Here is a 23,383-nt window from a genome sequence, read left to right on the forward strand (position 1 = left end):
ATAAATAATCATGTTCAAAGTTTGTCCTTATTTCAAAGGAGGCAAACTACTTCTAACTTCCTGTCTGTGGTAGGTTACATATATTAAATTGGATAAAAAAGAAATACAATTCAATCTCAAAAGCTGTTTCCTAAAAATTATAATGTGTAGGCTAATCTGATTTGACTTGCAAAATTTTGTTGGCTTTATCCACATTTATTAAAGCAACTCCTGACCTCTCTCTCCTCATCTACACCTCATAGATTGCTTCTTCATTTTTTAAGAAGATGGAACACTGTACTGTAGAAAATGCTTGGCTTTCCTAACAGGAATAGAATTCCATTAAAATGGAAGCAAATAGGGAACATATATATATATATATATATATATATATATATATATATATATATATATATATATGAACAGTACCTATAAGGAGGGAACAAATATTTTTAAGATGTCTATCCTACTCAGTAGCTCTGCCACTGAATTTCCATTAGTCATGTCCTAATTCCCTGCCTGTGTTTTAAAAAGGTTCTGAAAATATGGACTATTGCTTTCTTTTTAATTGAGTTAATTGAAAAGTGGAAAGTTTTATTAGGTGGATGGCTATGGGCTTGCTATTGCTCATTTGGCAGAGGGGAAGTAGATAGAAAGAGTTCTTTAGACCTTCTCCTTATGGGCTTATCTTACGTGTTCCAGTCTATATACGCAGTGCTCCTGGTGACTACAATAAAAAATAAGAAGAAAGGGGGGAGTAGCAGGAATAGTCACAGTAGTCTACGTCCAGCGCTACTGTTGGGTATTATTAGTCCAAGTGCCTTGTGAAAAGCCACATAGACACACACTTCAAATCTAGGCTTGTTGGAGGCCAAAAGAGTAGATGAGACACACTCACCCTTGGTCCCAGGGCTCCAGAGTCCCCTTTGTCTCCACGGTCACCCTTTCCCCAGTGAAAAGAGAAGAAAACCGAGTTAGTAGTGAGGCCAACAGTCCAGAAATATCTCAAATCTAAGGATGTATTTAACACCATACAGCAACACTTTTAATATGAACTTCTGAAGTGGAAAATAACAACTAGAAATACAATAACCACTGACATGGCAAATGCTTCTTTAAGATGCCCCCCGAAGTGAATTAAACTTCCCCCTTCAGATGACAGAGTATTTTGAAACAACAATACATATGGTAACTTGCTTCCTAGGGATCTTGAAAAGCAAAGCAAGTGGTTTCTATGACACCCAGAGCAAGATTTTACCTCTCAGACTGAGCTATGTTCCTGCCTGTATATGAAGAGATTTGGGGCAAGGGGGAAAAGAGGCAACCAATTAATTGGGTTGTCTGTTTTCTGAGAAGTCATTCCAGGGAGATTTAGGAGGGAAAGGTCACCAGCTGGGCCTCCCTCTGATGATGAAGATCTAAGGAAAAGTTTTCTAGAGGTATAGGTCTCTTAGCCCTCAGAAAGTGCTGAAGTGGACAGCAGCTAGCTGGACCAGGTTGGCGGGGCTGAAGGTCAAGATCTGGGCAAACACAGCTTTCTCTTTTTTTCAATGCAACATGAAAAGTCTCTAAATGTCCATTTATGGTGTGATGACTACCTCCCATCCCCGCCAAGAGACACCAGGAATCATCTAAACCTCAAACTGCAAATGCATCACTGAGAACACTCAAAATTTTCAGAAGTCTAAACAGAAATTTTGGAGAAGAGATTTGAACCTGGGTAGATTTGAAGGTTCTTTAAAACAGCCTAAAACTTACAGGGCCTTTTTCCTAAATAGAATTCAAAGCATTTCTATATGTCTTTCTTATAAACTGGATAAGGACCAACGAAGATGAGCAGGAAAAGGGGTTATAATTTTTCTATCCACATTATGCTAATAACATTGACCATAATAATAAAATTTTGCTATGAATGGGGAATTATTAATTTCTGCTGTTTTCCCCATTTTCCACATTATTAGCATGATTAATAACATGATTAATAACATGATTCTGCTAGTAGTATATAGATTATTGCAGGTACTATATAAAGAGCATGATAAAGGAGAGAATTTCAATTAGTGGTGAAATTTTAATGGAATGAAGGGAGTCAACTGACTTGAAAGCAAAGTATAATCTGAACATTTATCACAAAGATAGCCCGGAAATAAAAAATAAGATTATACTGTATATAATTTAAGTAAAGTACTTAATTTTTTCCAAATAAGCTATACATATGAAACAGGAAATACAATTTCTCATAAAGAATGGTCTGAAGCACAGAACACAAAAACAAACAAGATGAAACAAACCAACTGTTCTGAGATGTCATCATAGGGATGAAATTACTGCAACCCCAGTGTGTGAAAGAGTTTAATCTAAAACATGATTCTCTGTAGAAGAGACACATGTTACATGACGGCCTCATGTTACATTAAAATGGTTGCCCAGTTACTGACCTTTGACCCCTTTGGGCCTCTAGTTCCTGATTCACCTTGTTTCCCCTATTATAGAAGAATATGAAGATGAAAAAGAGAACATGACAGAGGGAGATAAGAACAGAAAAAAAAGAAATTAGCAGTGACTCAGGATAATACAGAAAAATGGAAACACTTTATTTTAACTGCCTCAATATACTCCATATAATGTAGGCTGTTACAACACTGAACATAGGTATTATCACCGTATCATTAGTTCACTCCCTGGTCTCTCCACCAACCTTCATGCCATTATAATTCTGAAGACTGCCCACCCATCAGCGGATGGGAAGCGTTCTGTGACTAATTCTCATTAGTCTCAACAGTGTTTGCATAAATTTCCTTTTCATCAAAGAGTAAATCATTTCCTGTGTCTCTAGGATGGGTTATTAAAATAAAGTGTTACCATACTAGTTTGCAGGAAGTTGAGAGGAATAGATTGAACAGTCAAATAAATCCTTAGCTCTCATACTTTCAAGGTGTTACACACCATCAAATTACCATAGAAACTAACACAACACGGTTCCACATCTTCCTCAGTAGGTTTTAATATCCATCGAGTGGTAAGGTGTTAGTGTGACAGTACCTCCCGATTTATATTTGGATGTGTTATTAATTTGTTGACTGAACAGAAAAGAGTAAACTGGAAAAGTTGAATTGTAAAACCCTTTTTAGAAAATAACGAATTGGTGTGAATTTCAATGAATTATTTGTGATTTTGGCTGTTTTAATACCCCTTGAATAATTTTATTTTAGTTGCGTGTTCTAAAGTAAGTGGCACACATTTCCAAACCAGAGAATGTTGTTTTCCAGTGTGAGAATAACTGACCTTTGGTCCAGGGGCTCCAGGCTCCCCTCGATCCCCTCTTCCAGGATGCCCTGCCTCCCCACGGTCGCCCTGTCACAAATCGCAAAATAGGTAAATGGCGCCCCCTATCACCCCCAGCTAGTCCCTGTAGGTTAATGAGTGAGTTGAATAAAATCAAAGAAAGCAGAAAGTTACTATTTATTTAGCACATACTCGGCATTGTATTAACCTCAACATGGATTATCTCATTTAATAATCAAAATAATTATTCAGGGCTTCCCTGGTGGCGCAGTGGTTGAGAGTCCGCCTGCCAATGCAGGGGACACGGGTTCGTGCCCCGGTCCGGGAAGATCCCACATGCCGCGGAGCGGCTGGGCCCGTGAGCCATGGCCGCTGGGCCTGCGCGTCCAGAGCCTGTGCTCCGCAACGGGAGAGGTCACAGCAGTGAGAGGCCCGTGTACCGCAAAAAAAAAAAAAAAAAAAAAAAAAAAAAAAATTCAACGTTTGCATTTTCATTCCCGTTTTATAGACAAAGAAATGGTTTGGTAAATGCCTGTCAGATGCCTATGTTGGTAAATGGAAAGACTTTTTTTTTTTTTTTGGCCGCGCCCTATGTGGGATCATAGTTCCCTGACCAGGGATCGAACCAGTGCTCCCTGCATTAGAAGCTCGGAGTCTTAACCACTGGACTGCTAGGGAAGTCCCAGAAAGACCTTTAAAGGGAATTGATAAGGGCCATCATTAATACCTCACAACAGGCATGGACATAGTTTTCAGTCTGCAGCAACTTTTTAAGATCTTCCGAAGCAGGGCAAAATGGCTAAGTGCCAAGTTTTGTAATTTGATTTTCTGGGCTTTACTCCTGGCTCTGGAATACTTACCAGTTTTGTGTTTTGGGGAAAGTTAGTTAAGTTCTGAAAGCCTCAGTTTCCTCTGTAAAATGGAGAAAATTAGAGTACTGGTTTCATAACCTAGAAACGGAATGTGCTTGGCATTGTGCAAGATCCAGAGGTGTTACAGCTTTTACTAGGTTTATAGCTCTGGGAAGGATGAGCATGGTCACTGCCCACAGGGAGCTAGTGCTCTAGTTAGAAAAGATCCACATGAACAAAAAAGAGTTAAGGAGTAATGTAAGGCCATATGTGAGAGAAGAAGAAACTCCACAGGGTTTTCAATGGTCCAGATTGACTTCCTTTTGGTGAGACTTGGGTCATATCCTGAAGGATGAGGTAGGGTGTATATTATAATTATCACTGTTTATAACTGTGCTATTGATGAGTGCAGGAACTGCACACAACACTTTACATGCATTATCCTATCTAATCCGCAGGACAAATGAGAAAGGTGTTAGTATCCATAGTCTACAGATGAGGAAACTGAAGCTCAGAGAGGTTAAATAACTTGCCCAAAGCCTTTAACGTGGGAGAGCTGTAATACAGAACTGACTGTAGTCAGTCTCCAATTTTTGCATACATGTTTTTGTATGTAAATCTTTTGCACATCTCTGGTCATATTCTTAGGATAAATTCCTGCTAGACAAATGGCTGTGTCAAAAAGTATAAACATTTTAAAAGCTAGCTAACCGCCCTGCAGGAAGACGGTGCTGTTTTACACTCCCTGAACACAGACTTGAGAGCGTTCAGCTTCCTGCACGATGGGTAGAATTTCAATAATCAAACAAGTTTTGATTTCTGGTGATGGTATGTTTATGGATGAGGGAGGCACCCTTCTCACTGAAGGACTGATTCGTCTTGGAAAGGAAAAGAAAGTAGGATTTCGATCTGTTATGGGTGATGTAGGGATTTAAATTCCAAGATCTTTGTCTGTATCATGCCCACTGTGGGAAACCTTTGTGGTTTTGCAGGGGAGGTGGGATAGATTAGGGCCAGGATGAAGAAGACTCAGTAGGTTTCTCAGCATGAACCAAAAGGGGGTGGGACAATGGAGAGGTTGAGAGAAAGACAAGGGACTTGATTGGATGCAGGAGATGGAAAAGGTGCTCCAGAAGGGATTTTCCAGGGATTAGAGACTGAAGCACTTTTGCTGGTATATGGAATTTTTATTTAAATATGTATATACCATGTTTGGTGTTGCTCTTAATATTTTACAGAAGAATTCTAAAATGGTAACTATAATCTTATTTTAGAGAAAAACAAAAATTTTAGAAAATCATTTCTCTGTAGTATTTACCAGAGTAGTGGAGTCTATATACGTTTACCTAGAATCACTTATTATCATCATGCCCGTAATCAGTTGCTTATTAGTCTCTCTCTGGAATTACATTACATATTTGTGTACTTTTTTCTTTTCTTCCACCCCTTTCTTACACATATTACAGTGGAAGCTTCAGTAGAGTAGACACTGTTTTTCTTGCGTTTATTCCCCATTCTCAAATACTAGAAAAATGTCTGGAAAAAAATGTGTTGAATTAATGACTAAACAATATTATACAAAGTATTCTAAATTATTCATAATAAAGTCCTATTTCTTTAGACTGATGGAGGTTTCTCTCAGGCGCTATACAGATGCTGAGAATACAGCAGTACATAAAACAGATTTTTAGATGCAATTATACGTATTTCTTCATTATGATCTCTCTTCACTGTGTTGGGGATAAAATATGAAGACTTAGTTTATTTTTAAAATCTGAATTTACTGGTACAAATCCAGACTGCCTACGCAACCGGTAAAAGACTAGTGTTTGGCTGAAAGAGATTTTTAAATAATCATGACTTTTCCATTATGATACCAATTTCATGTTAGATAGGTAATTCAGCTGAAAATTAACTTCAGAATATTGTTAAATGAATTTCTTATTCATATCCCTCTTGTGGAAATACAAAACAGTTACAGTACAGTCTTTACTTTTATTGGGAGTTCAGAGTAGTATCTGTTATAAAAGTATCTGTTCTGTAAAATCAGGCTGGGTTCTTCATGAACAGTAATTAATGTTGATTTTACGGCTCTACATCTGGATTTTTTTGACTGTGGAAGAGTTTAAAATAAGTGAACAAAAGAAAATATATTTAGGACTGAACTCTACACTCCACAGTCTGTGTTTCTCCTATTTTCCCCTGTTTAGCAAACAAAATGCCACAAACATTTAGAGATCATGTTCACGCCCGGTCCTCTCCAGCACTGACCAGGTTTCCCGTTTCTTTGTGCTTATCCACAAAGCAATCCTCTTTCTCTACCTGGTTCTGAGGCTGCAAGCCTGAATAAATACGAGAGTTCTGACATGAACACAGAATGCTCATTATTCTTTTGTTCTAGCTCTTTTTATTCCAGAAAGTGCATTTCGTGTGTACATCTGTTCAGGCTAAAACAGGCTTTCCTCATATTTTGTTAATAAGCTTGACAGCTCATTATGTGAAAAAGAAATTGCTGAGCAAGCAGTAATTTTACATAAATTCGACAGAGTTTTAGTCTCCCTTTAGGCCACACATAGTTTCCATTGACTAGGATTAGAGTTATTTTCTCTTGACCAGCGGAATGAGGACTCCTCTGTCAGAACAAACCATGAACATATTTCTCGAGCTCTTGGAAATCATCCTGGCTTATTTCTGCTGAATGCAATACACATTGAGGCAAAACTGCTATGGTTTAAAAATAAAAGAAAGTAGTTTGATCTAATTTTGCTCCTTCTTTGATTCATGAGTCTGTCATGAATAAAGTTCCATCCTCAGAGCTGTACCTTTTTATGTCTTACTGGGTAGATAAAAAGGGAACTATGGCTCTGACTGTGTCCACAGCAACCTAGTTTTTTATATGGCAGCATATAGATTTTGCTTTTAGGGCCTTCTCTCAGGTTGCCAAGTGGAAGATCACGAGATGGTTTTCATTACAGAATCTTTCTGCAGACGTTATTCAGGATGGATCCTTTTGGGATGAGACACTTAGGAATCTATATGACGTCAGTACTTGCCTTTGCAATCTAGGGAGTGATGGGGGAATAGTAATAATGTTTGATTTATGCGTATGTCTTAAAATGGGTAACGAGGGGCAGGAGTGAATGAGTTCTACCTCTCCTCCTCAGAATTCCCTCACTTTTCCATATGGCCAGGAGACTAATAGCATCATATCAATTTAGGTACAATTTGGGGGACAACGGGAACAATGAATGTATTCCACCATCCTGTTGTTTTGCCTAAGGCTTTCTGGAATTAACTTCCTATTATTCTATTTAACATGGTATTCCCATTAGAAGTGTTAGGAATAGGTGCTAAGCTGCTTTAGTTCTCCATTAGGCAAAAATATCTGGTCACCTAAGGAACATAATGGACTAAAAATATACGATCAAAAATTTCAGAAAGGAAGGAAGGGAAAAACACTACGTTTACCTTTGTTCCTGGTAACCCTGGTAAGCCTGGTTCTCCTTGAGGACCAATGAAACCTGGTTCTCCCTTTAAAAAAATGGGCATATGAGATTATTACATATTTGACAGTAAATATGTAAAGTTAGACTGATTTCCTTCTACTGGGATTTTACTCCTTTGATTATATATAGCCTTCTTGCTGAGATCCAGCTACTAACTCTAAAATTAATCAGAACTGGTTTTGATCAGCCACAGTACTTTGAGCAAAGCTTTGGAGGACCTTGAGAAAGTAAAAGTGACAAAGAAACAAGACAAATGTCTTTACAATTTCCTTTCTCATCTGTTGTCCAGTGCTTCTTATCATTTACCAAATCAAGATCCATTATGTTAGGGTGGATGTGGTAGGTAGCGTCTAAGATGGGCCTCAATGATCCCACCTCCTGGTATTCAATGCCTTTGCGTAACCCCTCTGCTTGAGTGTGCACTGGATTTACTGACTCATATCTAATGAAGAGAATATAGCAGAAGTAATGGGATATCACTTCTGAGACTAAGTTATAAAAAGACAGTGGCTTCCATCCTGGGGACTCTTCCTTGTTCTCTCTCACTTGAATCAACTTGCTTTCTGGAAAACAAGCTGCCATGAGCAGCCCTATGGAGAGGTCCCCATGGTGAGGACTAAGGTCTGCCAAGAGCCGCATCTGTGAACTTGGGAGCAGATGCTCCACCCCAGTAGAGTCTTCAGATGAGATCACAGCCCTGGCTGACAGCTTCACTGCATCCTCATGGGAGACATTGAGACAGAGGTACCCAGCTGAGCCATGCTCAAATTCTTGTTCCTCCAGAAGTGTGAGAGGACTGTTGTTTTAAGCCACTCCCATTTGGGGGGCTTGTATGGTAGGCAGCAATTGATAACTGATACAGTGGGTGTGGCTAGGGAAGAGATTTGGTAATGTTTAGATAGAAAGCAAAATATCTCTTCTTGCCCAGCCTCAAAATCTCTTCTCTACCACCTGGAGGAAACCCAGTTGTGGTATAATAAAAAATATATATTTGGTCTTGTTCCTGGTTCCTAAAACCTTTGGAATTTCCTGAGTAATAAGAGTAACAGGAGCATGTTTTGTTATCTTAACGAGCCCCTTTCAAACATATCTGAGTTTATGCTAATGGGGTGACTATGGTGGGCCCCTAGACAGCTTCAGGGTTGGGGCTGTGATAAGAAGGTTGGAACTTTCAACCTTTCCCCTCCTCTCACCACCTCCAGAGAGGGAGATGGAGATTGAGTTTAACCACCAATGACCAATGCTTTAATCAATCACGCCTACATAATGGAACTTTCATAAAACTTCCAAAGCAGTGGGAACTAGAGAGCTTCTGAGCTGATGAACACATCCATGTGCTGGTAGGGTGGCACCCCCAACTCCACGGGGACAGAGGCTCCTGCCCTCAGGACACTTTTGACTTCACCCTTTGTACCTCTCCATTTGGCTGCTCATTTTAATCTTTCATAACAAACTGTGATGGTAAGTATGGTATTTTCCTGAGTTCTGTGAGTCACTGTAGCAAATTATCAAACTTGAGTGGGAGTGGCAGAGGGTGGCTGTGAGTACCCTGGAATCTGTAGCCAAGTCAGACATAAGTCCAGGTAAGGCGGAGAGGGTGAGGTGGGTGGTACCTGTAATTGTGGTCTGAAGTGAGGGCAGTCTTATGGGACTGAACCCTTAAACCTATGGAATCTGATGCTAACTTTGAGTAGTTAGTGTCACAATAGGATTGAATTGTAGGACATGCAGTTGGTGTCAGAGAATCAGAGTTGGAGAACTGGTGTTGGAAAAGACACCAGGTATTTGGCATCAGAAAACACCTGACACCAGTGTTCACATATAAACTATAAAGTTTTATTTTCTTCTTAACAACGTGAGCTCAAATGTAAAAGTCTAACTTCCTGAAATCTATAACGAAGTTTTAAAGCAAAGAAAAACAAAACAAAAACATAATGCCTCTGTTCCCATGTTTTCTGGGATTTGTTTGTTCATTTGTTTCCCCCCATTGGATTATTTCTGGAGCAGTAGCTAATGTTGTTTGACATATTTGATTTTTTTCTAAGGTAGCTATATTTCAACATTTGTTTTTCGGAGCTGAGCAGGAAGATACAGAGAGGATGTTTGATAAGAAGTGTTAGAGTGTCATGAAATATTTCTGCAATAATGATTTTTTTAAATATGCTGTATAAAACCTTGGTGTTGGGCAGGGAACCAAAGGATATCAGCACCACAAAATTTGCTGAACAGTGATAAATAACTGAAATGGATTATCTCTAGTTCTTATGCTCATGGTACTGCTTTAAGAAAATAAAAAGTGTAGGGGAATGAATGCTTTAGGTTTATTGTTTGTGAAATTTCTATAACTCTGTTCTACCTGTCTCTATATCTTTACATCTAATGGAGAGGAAAATCTGAACAAATAATTTTGGATCAATCTCTTAATCGTCTAAAATGACAATCAACTATATTCAGAAAACTCAATGATGACCATTCTATTTCTTATAAAAAAAATTTAACTTGTTATTTTAAACAAAAAACATAAGAAATATACTTACTTACAAGTAAGACATTTCTCCCAATAAAATGATTTATATAAATACATAAATATTCCCTCTCCACCCTCAAGAAAAAAGCTGTATTAAAGTTCATGTGTATCATTAGTAACAACTTACTGTAATGAAAATATAATGCAAGTTAATAGGTGGAAAGTTTACAGGTAGACAAGACTCTTGCAAATCTTCAAGTAGAAATAAAATGATTTCACTGTTGCAAAGCAAATAGAAGCACCATTAAAGCATACTAATAAAAGAGAAGAAAAAAGAGTAAATGTTGCAAAAATGTATTTCTTATTTAGGTTAGTGCTTAGTTTATAAAAAGTTGAAGCATGCAGTTTCATAAGTCACACATAAATAAATAAGGCTTTGTGATCTAAGTGACCAAAGTGTTGTTTCTTCCTTTTTAAAAACATTAATGTATTTAAGTCCTCCTGAGTTAAATGGATAGCAATTTCCTTTATACAGAATGTTCAGGGTGAAAACTTTTATTTCAAGATATAAAATTAGCAATGCATTGGACACTCAACAATTTTAGCATTATTAATACTGGCTTATTTTAAAGGCTTTGAGTATGATTAGTGGTACTTTATCATGCCACTCTAAGAAAGCATCTACCATCTCGATTCGTTTCTTATTTCAATTTATTCAAGGGGAACAATAGCATACTTAATTTTAGGATCACAGCTTCATGTTTATTTAATGCCAGAGCTCTCAATTACTTTAGAGACATTGTCTCCATCCTGTCTATATCTTGGCAGGGTTGGGAGGAAATAATCATTTGTCTCTTTTCTGTCTCAGGCTTGAAAGACAATTATTGAAATAAGGCATAAATATGTCTACGCATGGTCTTGAGCTGGTTGGACTGTTTCTTACCTTCCTAGACTTATACCAGAGGTTCTCAGAGTGCCTTTTCACTTACCATTTTTAGTGTACAGAGTAGGAAAGATTGATTCATTGAGATGGTTTCAGATTTCACATTGCACCTAAACTTTAAGTTGAAACTACTACTTGTAGAGTTTGGGGTAGTATCAAAGAAAAGAATAACACAATTTCATGGAAAGGCTATTAAAATAATCTTCCCATGTCCAATTACATATCTGTATGAGGCTGGTTTTTCTTCATATGCTTTAACCAAGACAACAAATTGCAACAGATTGAATGCAGAAGCAGATATGAGAATCCAGCTGCCTTCTATTAAGCCAGACATCGAAGATATTTGGAAAAAAAAAAAGAAGACAACAATGTCATTCTTCCTGCTGATTGTTTGTTTTGTAAAATTCAGTTGTGTTTCATAAAAATGTTATTTAATTAACATATAATGGGTTGTTTAAATTTCTGTTTTAATATCTAATACAGACATATCAATAGGTATAACCTACATAAATAAAAACTCCTTCAATCCTAATTTTTAAGTGTGTAAAAGGGTTTTGAGGCTAAGTCTTTGAGAACTGTTGGTACAAAGGTACAGAATGGAGTTAAAGCCTGGCTTTGCAGGCTGTGATCCTGAGTTGCCAAATAATGAAAGGTTCTGGTGTCATTAAGGGGTGACTTAGTCAAGACTTATTGGATAATTCAAGCAAAGCACTTAGCACCACCTCTAGAACAAAGTAAGTAAACAATAAATGTTATTGTTGTTCTTATATTATAGCCTCAAAAATGCTAGCTATCGTTATTTTATTAGTGGTAGTAGTATTATAACACCTCTGCAGCTAATTAGTGATATACATGGTGACTTCTTGATTCTTTACAACTGTATGGGGTTATACTCAATACCTCTTCAACTCCTTTCAAGAAGTAACCCTAAATTTTCTCATGTGACTATATCATCGTTTTATGAGACGATATCCAACTGCCAGATCATTTAGGATTGCAAAACGAAACGTGTGTAAGGTAGAGAAATGACAGGTTTACTAAGAATGAGTTTCTTCCTGTAAGAAAGGGAAAGGAGAAAAAATGGTCATACCTATTAAATTTCCCTAAATAAATGTAATCCTTAAAAAAAAAAAAACTTGCCTCTTTGGCAAGGATTGATGTAGAGTTTAAAGGTCCTAGAATTTCCTAAAATGTCTAGGAGAAAGGCTATGACAACCTATGATTCTACAAATACTTTAATGTGATTGAAAGAATAAGCAAGTGGTTAAACCACTTTAGTCACAGTTCTAGTTAACCAGGAGAGAGGAAAGAGACTGAGTCAAAGGAAGGTAGGGGAAAGCAGCTGAAATATGATTCAAACACAAGACATTTTTGCAAAATCATTTTTTGAAGTAAATCAAACCACACCAAAATGAGGTTACCTAATTTTTCAGGACAATACACAGGAGAAGTAACTATTTTTATTGGACTGTATGATGCTTCTCAGAGCCGTTTTTACGTATCTAGTCTCATATAATCAATGGGAAATAGGAGATTGCTAAATTGGAAGTTATTCACACGTATTTTCTGAATAGACAAGGTGGGGGAGAGATGCACTCGAGGAAATTGGAACTATAATGGAACTAAGCTCTTATAAGACTTTTAATGAAGGAACAATTAAATGTAGAGTTTTTTTTCTTTTTCTTATTTACAAGGCAATTACCCAAATTAGAAAACCCAATTATAATTTGAGTGAGCCCCTGTTGGAATAACATGGGAACGTAAGGCAGGGATCCTTTGAAAAGGGCAGATGCTCGCTGTCATAATTAGGGAAACGTGGATTTATACAGGTAAACTGCAAGTAAAATAGCTCTACCATTAAAGTGAAAACACTAAAATATGACCTTTTCTGAAACAATATTCATCTTTTCAGTATGATGTGTTAGTGCTTTTTTAAAAAGTGACAACCAAAAAATGGCTAAGATAAATGAAGGAAAGGCACAGGCATTAAACATTGGTTTGCCATGAATACCAAGGCACCAATCAATAGCATAAGAATAAGTTAAGAGCACTAATTACTTCACAGCCACTTTAATCTGTTTTTCTCATATATATATATATATATATATATATATATATATAATTTCATATATATATGTATTCTAAATTTTCCTTCACCTCTCTACGTATTCACTCACTATCTCAAGTGAGATAGTATTTTAGGTTTTTACTTTTCTTATCATTGAGAACAAGATTACAAAGTTAATTGGGATTCCATTCATACTGGAGTTGTTGATCCTGTGTGGAAGGAAAGCAAAAGTGTGAAAGCAACCAGCTAGCAGGGAGACAAGACAAGAGGAGAGGAAGAATGGAGAGGGATAAGCATCTTAAAATGTTCTGTTCCTCTACCATGACCAGAACAATTAAACCTAGGATAATCTGCTATTTTTGTTGTTGTTTTGTCTTCACCGGTCCTGGCAATGTCCAACTAGATCTACCCTTATGACAAATGGAAAAATATAAACAATGAAATATCTAACTCTTAAAATAAATACAGAGCTGTGATTTAACCAAAGCCTGGAAATAAAAAATATACAACACTCTTTATCAGAACCTTTAAAACAATCCAACGTTTTAATCACTAAAACACAAGTAATGGCTGGCACCAAATTCTGCTACCCAAACCACATGCCTACCAGCGATCAGATGGTTGTCAGAGAAACAGAAATCTCAGCTCTGTTCATGCTACTGCAATACGGCATTGATGCAGCTTCAAATTTCAAAATGAAAATAAAAATTTGGTTTAACTTTCTGGTCTTATCTTAAATATTACATCTGATTTCTTCCTGAGTTGTTTCATGAGTTATGTCCTTTGTTTCTTCTCAACATCAATTAATTAGCTCACCACCCATGAGTTAAAAAACTAGGTCTCAGTTCCAAGACAGTAACATATCTTCCTGTGTTGAGCTGGTAGAAAAGATGAATAATGAAGTGTTTGTGGTTCTGGCAGCTAAACTGGGATTCACGTTGGGAAGAATAAATGCTATTAATTCAGGATAAAGCATAATTAGTAGGTCTAGTAATAAACTGTTGGGAGAAACAGCAGCAAACAGATCTAGTTGAAAATCTGACACAGGTTTTGCTAATTTGAATGAAAGCTTTAAACAGCCAGGGCACATAAAGATGCAGAAACAAATCTACAAAGAATAGCTATAGCTGAAATCAAACGTGTACTTACACATGACCAATTCAGGAAGGCCTAATGGTCTCACACTGATCTTTCCAGCTATAGTTAACGCTTTCAGCAGCCACAACTTTGATCTTGTAGTATAAAGCTCAATTAAAATAAGTCATAGTAACTAATACGGGCTATATTTGAAAAATGATCCTGTTTTTTGCACCAAACAAAAAGTTCCCTTGATGATTAGAGTGTCAGTATTAGAGTTTATCCCTCTCTCTCCTTCTCTGTTTTCTTTCATAAATTGGCAATATGTACACAGAGAAATGAAGTAAACTACAAGAAGATTTAGCTATGGGAAGGTGGGAAGGATAAAAGGAAGATGCTGCAAAGGTAAGATTTTTGACTGAAGCCACTTTTGCTCAACTGATTTGCTATTACTTTTAAAAAATTTAAACAGTCTATTGAGATAGTTTAAATTCTGTGTATTCTGGCCCCAAACCCCAAAAAACAAAACAAAAACCCTCCAAATAACTCAAACAATTACTATCTTCACCAACAAAGAAGGCAACAAAACCTGGCCTTCTATATTATAAAAACACAAGGAAAAACCAGGAAGTTCTTTAAAAACATGATCTTTCTGAAATCTAACAATGACCATTAAGTCATTAAGTCTTGGAATTCCATAATAAAATCTGGACTGATTTTTCTTCAAACTCACATTTAATATATGGCAAGAAAGTATTTTAGATGATCTTACTTTATCTTTTAAATGGCCATCGGGACAGTTCACTTAATACTCTGTTGTCAAATCTACATAAAGGATGTCTTTCATAGGGGTGAGAAGAGTCATCAAATATGTAGATGGAATTACTAGTCAAGGTAAGAATGAAGAGGCAGCTTCATTCATACAGAAATGGCTCACCAGGTGTTTCCCTATAAACTTCCAGAACCTACCATCTGTTAAATGGAATAGTGAACAGAAAGTCCTAACTGATTATCTCTTGTCCACAGAAAAATCTCTGGTTTTTCATTTACTACCATTTGTTTTAGTTTCATAAGTCATTATCAATTAAAGGAGTAAAAGATATTATTTTTTTAACCTGTCTAAAAAACCTCTAATATACCAGTGTAAATCAAGTCATGCTTTCCATGATATTTATTACCCCGAGCAGATCCAATTTTCATTGCCCAAAAAATAGTACAACGGGGCTTGAAAAATATGTGCTGACTTGCCTGGGTGCTAAAAGCATCACCAATAATTTTGATTAATGTATCTTGACACCGAATGCATTAACCATACAATATTCTTCTTGCTGAAGGGCTAATTAGAATTCAAGTCAGCATGATACCTACTTTTGAGGATTACAGCAAGAACATTTGTTGTAATAAGAACCTTCAGGCAGCCAGTTTTGGTAATGATTGATTTGTAAAATTATTGAGGGGGAAAAAAAGGATGAGAAAGTAGAGTCTGTCCCCCAAACACTTATTTCCCTGAAGGATCACATTTGAGCATAAATTAAAACATCTTGGTGGCTATGATGAAAATGAACTACAACAGCAAGTTTATTTAAAATCCAGAAAACATAAGTTTCTGGTTTTTTTTTTTTTAAACAGGATTACATCACGAAAGCACAATTGGTGTATTTAGTCAAGGTTTCGTTATGGCTGCTAAAAAGTCTCTGATTTCTGGTTGTATGAGTTTCCTAATTGGACTCTTAAACTATTCAACTGCTCAGACGCACTTTGTGCAAGCGGGAAGTAATTATAAGTAACAATAACACACTGCTATCCTTTTAACCAGTATTCTTTTTCTTTTTTCTTTTACAGATTCATTTCACATCCTATGTCACTTCCAAAAACTTTCTTCTGTTATTTTAAAAATGTGACTTGATGTTTCTAAGGAAGAAACCTCATCTCCAGTGTATTTAGAAGATAAGTTTCTATAGATGACTGGGCACTATACTTAATCCTAAGAATGACAAAATAATGTTTCTGCCACCTGTAAAAGTTAGTGCTTATATGATCTAGTGTCAAGGATGATTTTATATAACGAAGTGTAAACAGTTAGTTACTGTCTCCTGATCCTCAGGTTCTTGATCTGAATCTCAAATGGTCACTAATGTGGAAGCCAGAACAAAAATATCAAGCTTTGAGGGAAAATATTGTAAAAATTTCTTTGCCACCTAAATGATTTGTTTTTCTGATTTGATGTAATTTTCACTGTATTATGTCTCCCTATTGTACTCGTTTTAATGTATCAGGTACATTTTTCCCAATTTACTTTCTAAATATGATGAGATACACTGGTAGTCAACACTGAAAGGAGAAAAACAAGCATTGAAAATTCATATTTGTAAAAAATGTCTTGGGCTGGGCAACACGATGAATGGGGCCTAGAGATTTCCATTATTACATGTCAAGCTTTCCTTTTGCTTTTCCTGTGAAGAGTGTCGGGAAGGAGAACTAAGACAGTATCATGTCTTATGCGCAGAACACTGTGTTTCCTCATCCTTTATCCCTGGAATACATTGGGTTATAGGAAAAGGGGAATAGTGTGATGTCATGTTTCAAGAGAAAATATGTTATCTTACTGCTCTTAAAGGTAACATTCAACCATCACCGCAAAGGAGTTTTCAGAATTTAGATCTATGAACCTGGAGGGTGTAAATGGCTTTATGATCTCTAGGTTGAAATGACTCACAGGAGGAAAGACTCTATAGAACAGGTGCATAAACAATGTTTCCAACATTCTGAGCTGCTCCAAGAGAAAGAAATAACAATAGCTAAAATTTATATAGCGTTTACTATATGTTTGGCAATATTTTAGGAGCTGCATGTATATTAATTCATTTAATCCTCACAACAACCCTCTGAGTTATGTATAATAATAATTCCCATTTGATAAGGAAACCCAGCACAGAGAGATTATGTAACTTGCCCAGTATCACGATATAGCTTCATAAACTGGTAAGGGGTAGAACCGGGATCTACACACTGGTGATCTGGTCCTAAAGATCACTGCTCTTCATGACTTAATTACTAGGGTGATGTAACCATGAAAGGGGTAAGCAATTTTCAACATGTATGGAAAGAAAAACATGTTTAAAACTAGGAACTTTGAATCTCACCCTTTTATGTGATATTGGAAAAGCTAGTCACAATAAAGTTTTACCCATGAAACATATATTTAAAGGCTTGTTAATCAAAGAACTTTTCTGAGCTCAATCCTTATTCCAGAAGACCAATGTTTGCATGGCACACTGTGCAATGTACAACGTACAATAATTTAATCTTCCCAGCTGAACATCTTAACACTATATGAACCATGGATGCATGAAATAGGAATTCCAAATGTCTTCCACATGGTCAGAGCACTTTCCAATACTTGTTCGGGAAGCTTAAGAGTAGTTTGAAATTAAGTGATGCCTCTTCTAAGTGACTTTTATGTATGCCGAAGGTATTAGTACTTATCTCTGAGTGGGACCCTGAGGTGATAGATAGATGAGTCTGCTGCCTGTATTTAGGCACTTTGCTCATTTCCTGAGAGCAGTGTGGAAGGCATGTGGATGCTCATTAAGCTTCCAACCGTTCCCCGAGAGCAACAGGTGGCAAATCAAAGCTTCCCTGGTATGTCATGGCTGGTTTCCTCAACATCTTGGAAATAACGGATGGCATGTGCACGCTCTCTGTAGTACCAGCAGATAAGGAGATGGATAGCAAGGAAGTATTTCCAAAGCATAAACACACACACAGGTCTAGGAAAGTTATGACTAATGCTCTTGCTACCACACATTCTAAATCCATATATGGTGGTTTCATCTTTTAAATATTATTACTCATTCAAACTATGAAATCAAGGTTAACTGTCCTGTGGTTAACTACCTAACAGAAGCAAGGTATATTAAAGGAGTAAAGAATATCCCAAGTTAATGAAGCTCTATCATAAATTGATAAACTTTTAACTGTACATTTAAAAATATCCAATAACTACTCATGACTATGACGTGTTTTTAAATTGCCTCCTTTACAAAATTACTCAATTACACTGAGCACCTACTACATTATAGGGCAAGCATATCACTTACATTCTGGACGAGAGAGAGAAGACAGAGCTTATTAATCCAAAAATAGAATCTGTGATTTAAACTGAATACTGGATAGTTACCCAACGACACTCGATAATTACATAGAAAAGTATCTCTAGTTAATGATAGAAAGATTTTTGTCAGTTGATGGCTTTTTCTCACCATAGTCACTAGTCAGGTTAGAAAAACAAAGGAAAGTATCAGCTATAAGATCTTGACAAAATTTGTCTGGCAACATCCCATGACCCTAGAAATAAAAACGTTTACTGGAGGTGGCAAATCACCAACATCTTTCCCAATTTGAAAAAGTTCAAAACCTTCAAACTGGTCCACCGAGGACTAGGGAAATGAGCTGGGGTATTTTTCACAGTGGAGGACATAAATGAAAGGTAATGAGAACAAATAGTAGTAACTGTAATTGTTTTGTTTGTTTGTTTTGGAGGGAAAAACCCCAATACCTTCCCCCTTATATACTCTCTCTCAACAAGAAAGCTCACCCTCAGGAGAAGGGACAACTGGATTTCTACACAGCACTGAGATTCCTGCCTCAGGATCTGGTGCTGGCAGCACAGCCCAGCTAACCTACAAGCAAGCGCTGCAGGAAACCCTGCCCCAGTCCTTCCAAAATGCCCCTCGTTTTAAATGCCTCCCCCCTTACTTATAATGTTACCGGCTTCTTTAACTTAGTGCTGAATTTAGTGTTCTTAAATTTGTTTTAAAAATCTGTGATTTTCCAAATATCAGTAAAAAGCTTCTTTTAAATGTGTGGGATTATTAAGGAACGGCCATAAATTAACTCTGCAGTATGAAATCACATATAATTTATTAAGCTATTTTTGCTAAATATCAAATGATAAGGAAATGACTTTGACTCTTTAGTAAACTGTTGTCATGGAGTGTACTTTTCAGTGAAGAAGTCAAAGACTAAAAATATATTAAAAGGACATATCTGGACATCTGTGATACTAATCTGGAAACATCAAACAAAAAGCAGAACCAAAATTTCTGAGTGTCAACCTGGAATTCATAGCTTTCATGGCTGTTAATTATAACAAATATACTCATAAAATGTTACATATGATACCATATGATGTCTGGGAACTCAGTAATTTAATATATTAATTCTAAAATCATATTATTCATGTAACACATTTCAAACACAATCTTCATAAAGCAGCATATACAACCCTCTTACTGAAACTAGGAATATTAATTTTGGAATCATCTAATGTACTCTAGAGATTAATTCAAAATTCTATAAGATGAGAACAATGTAAAGGAAAATCTACTTGCATTATGTTATTTTATCAAACAGTTCTAGAATTAAAAGAAAAAACTTTAAAATAAGAAGCTGATTTTAAGGGAGCACTACAGCTAAGACACTAGAACTTTTAAGCCTTGACAGTTGCCATGTAAAAAATTTTAAACAACTAAAAAAAATGTTTGTTAATATTTTTAGACAATTTAAAAACATGTAAAACAATGTTTTCAAGCTAAGCTTTAAGCAGTTATTTCAAAAGACATACAAATTTTATGGGAATAGTATGTAGGTCAATAAAGCTTAGTAATATTTGTACTTTGCAGTGAGAATTATTAACAGGAAGTAGAAGCACAAAACACATTGGAAGGACTTCCCTGGTGGTGCAGTGGTTGGGAATCCACCTGCCAATGCAGGGGACACAGGTTCGAGCTCTAGTCTGGGAAGATCCCACATGCCGCAGAGCAACTGCGCCCGTGCACCACAACTACTGAGCCTAAGCTCTAGAGCCCGCAAGCCACAACTACTGAGCCCATGTGCCACAACTACTGAAGCCTGCGTGCCTAGAGCCTGTGCTCCACAACAAGAGAAGCCACTGCAGTGAGAAGCCTGCACACCGCAACGAAGAGTAGCCTCTGCTCTCCGCAACTAGAGAAAGCCTGCACACAGCAACGAAGATGCAACACAGCCACAAATAAATAAATTAATTAAAAAAAAAAAAAACTTTGGAAAGATTATTATAATGGGTGAATCACAAAAACAGCTGCCTGGATATTAGATTTAAGGGGATGTTAAGATTTTAATTCTGGTCAAAATCTGATAGGATCTTAAGAGTAAAATTTAAATGTGAAGGGAGACATTGTAGACTTTAAAGAATTCCTATGACTTCAAATGAAATGACTTTTACATTTATTTAAGGGGCATAGTAGGTTATATAGTGGAATATACAGTCCAGAGAGCCATGGCAAACTTTAGAAATACCCATGCTTCATTTTTTTTTTATTGAAGTATAGTTGATTTACAATGTTGTGTTAGTTTCAGGTGTACAGCAGAGTGATTCAGTTTCATATATATATATATTTATGTATATATTATACATATATATGTATATATATATATATATATATATATTCTTTTTCAGATTCTTTTCCATTATAGCTTATTACAGGATATTGAGTATAGTTCCCTGTGCTATACAGTAGGACCCTGTTGATTATCTATTTTATATGTAGTAGTGTGTATCTGTTAGTCTCAAACTCCTAATCTATCCTTCCCCCCCCTTTCCCCATTGGTAACCTTAAGTTTGTTTTCTATGCCTGTAAGTCTATTTCTGTTACCTGTGCTTCATTTTTAATTAAAAAATTTAATTGGTTGAAATGGCTGGTGAGTATTTAAAGAACAGCACTATATTTTTAGCTTCCATTTTTTCATTTTTGTGACTCTCACAATTACATTTCTACGAAGCCAAGACTGTCAGTGCAGTATTTACCTTTATCCCCGGAAGTCCAGGAAGCCCAGGAAGCCCTGGTTCACCCTACATAGGAAAATCACACAGCATTATAGAACAGTATTCACTCAGGCACAGTATCTGAGAAAAACATGGCAAATGCTCCAGCTGAATTCTTGCTGTATGTATATATATGTCTAATATATATACTGTCTAGTTTCAAGATATTTGGTGAGATTATACAGTTCAGTCAACTCTTGATTCAGGGACTGTTGACTATTTTGCAGATTTTTCAGGATTTTCCCTGTTGCTGCCAGTTCACTGCTCATTGTCATCACTACCAGAAGGTGAGAAAGAGAAATAAAAGGAGAAGGAATTCCTGTGTTTTATTACTCCCTGGTCAATGATTTGTTGAGGAGGCTGAATCTATCTGCTGAAATGAGGATTACGTGCATTTAAATAACGCATCCTATTCCAGGGCTCTCTTACCTCAGATAATCAAGAGTTGGCTGTATGAACAGATGGTCATATCAAAACAATATACATTAAAAGTCTCATTCACCTAAAAGTATAACAAGGTTTCTTTTCCATTCCTGAATGATGAGAAGATAAATGCATGGTTAAGATTATATTTAACTCCAGCCCGTATATCAGACAATTGTTGAGTCTGGGTAACCCTGCTTAGCAATGGAGGGCTAATGGTACCATGCAGCTGCTTCTGAATACAGGTTTGAGATTAAGTGGTACATTTTGGGTGAGCACACTGGAGTCAAGCTAAATCTTCTCATTTTCACATAATTGTTTACATTACTTTAAGCACAAAGTATAGTGACAAGAAGTTATATTGCTTAGAAAATCTCCTGAATTCCACTAAAGAAGCATAAAGGAATTGCTAGAGAAAACGAAAGTCCATCCTGTGTTGGACTGAGGTGACTAAATATTGTGGAAAATAACATTTGAAGGTAAAAGTGTCACATCATTTCATGATGGCGAGTCAGTGTTATGACAACTATACCAAAAGAGACAGAAGCATCAAACTAAAGATAAAAGTGGTAGAAGGCACTACTTTCATCTAAATGCTTGAACAGCCCTTATTCCAAGGAAAATCTGCTAAGAACAACCAGACATTTCATCTTTAATATTATTACTTTCAAATTATGGAGGGCTATAATTTGCTCTGGTATTATCACAAAATGACTTCAGATACTGTTTATATTAAGCTGTATGGTTAGACATAGAAAGGAAAATGACTTTCCTGATGGTTTAGGTCAAAGGTGCTTCAGGAATGCAAAAGAAAAGCTATTCTTTCTGAAACTACCTGAGTGAAAGTTTGCATTGTGAACAAAAAGACTAAGATGAGATTAAGCCAGAGAAGAAAGAATGATTATTAAGAATTTGATATTTCATTCAAAGAAACTTGTCCAAGTAGAGTAAACTTTACATAGATACAACATTATACATTTGATTTTCTTTTTCTCCCCCCCATTTCCCTTTAATCAATAACTTTAGGAAGCTCTAGTAAAAAGAGCTTATCCATATTTCAGTGAAGATTCTCTTTTACTAAGAAAAAAGTATAAGGCCCTTGAAAACACAGTAAGTTGCAGTAGAATATACAACCAATAAAAGTAAACATATTGGTGACATATTGATAGTTTTGTATTGTTTCAGAAAAGCCCCCAAAACTCAAGACATCCTATTTAAGACATGTGTGGAAACATATAGGTTGTAACACTGTTTCCTCAAAGGAGTTTTTACTAGACCCTTCCCCAAGGGGAAGGGTCAAATTAAAAGGATCTGATGACTACTTTAAAGTAAGATATTTATATACACATGCCTACATAGACACATTCATGTTTCTCACAATGAGAAAGATGTATAAAACATTATGGATTACTTTATAACATAGATTGGATACTTACAGAGAGTTTGAGCGCTTAGCTCTTCCCTACATCATATGCATATATATGTAAGTATATAGGTTATAAATGTACTTTTTAATGAACAAACCTTTCAGGAATTCATATTTCATACTCTTGGGTTTTGACCTTTCCAAATTTATGTTTACTTAAAAGTTGACAAAATGAAGGATTATAAAACATTTAATGTTACCCTTTGTGCAACATCTCAGCACTTTTAGGAAGATATTTCTTCCTATATAAATTCTCTGTCCTTATACCATGAATGTTTATCTTTTAATTAAGAGACAGTTTTCAGTTAATTTCTCCATTCTTGCCTATTTCTTGACTCAGAGCTTCTCTGAGCTGAGTTCTTGGTCACGCACAGCCCAAGTTCAGATCTAGGTCATAATTAAGAATCGGTTTGTTATTCCATTCAAAGACTTCTTGCCCAAGTAGATTACACTTTACACTGATACGTTATGCTTCTGGTTTTCTTTTTTCTTT

The 23,383-nt window shown here is 36.3% G+C and overlaps 1 protein-coding gene across 1 annotated transcript in view; it reads right to left on the reverse strand.

Moving 5' to 3' along the window:
- The window catches only part of COL25A1 (collagen type XXV alpha 1 chain), a 460,694-nt gene that overhangs the window by 42,261 nt on the left and 395,050 nt on the right, over positions 1–23,383 (reverse strand). The window contains exons 18-22 of the mRNA XM_069540662.1: positions 21,024–21,068; positions 7,584–7,646; positions 3,265–3,333; positions 2,418–2,462; positions 878–922 (exon numbers count right to left, since the gene is read on the reverse strand). Of these exons, the coding sequence (XP_069396763.1) occupies positions 878–922; positions 2,418–2,462; positions 3,265–3,333; positions 7,584–7,646; positions 21,024–21,068 (267 nt within the window). The remainder of the gene's footprint in view (positions 1–877; positions 923–2,417; positions 2,463–3,264; positions 3,334–7,583; positions 7,647–21,023; positions 21,069–23,383) is intronic.

The sequence above is a fragment of the Delphinus delphis genome, chromosome 5 (genome assembly GCF_949987515.2).
Source record: "Delphinus delphis chromosome 5, mDelDel1.2, whole genome shotgun sequence".
NCBI classification, from domain to species: Eukaryota; Metazoa; Chordata; class Mammalia; order Artiodactyla; family Delphinidae; genus Delphinus; species Delphinus delphis.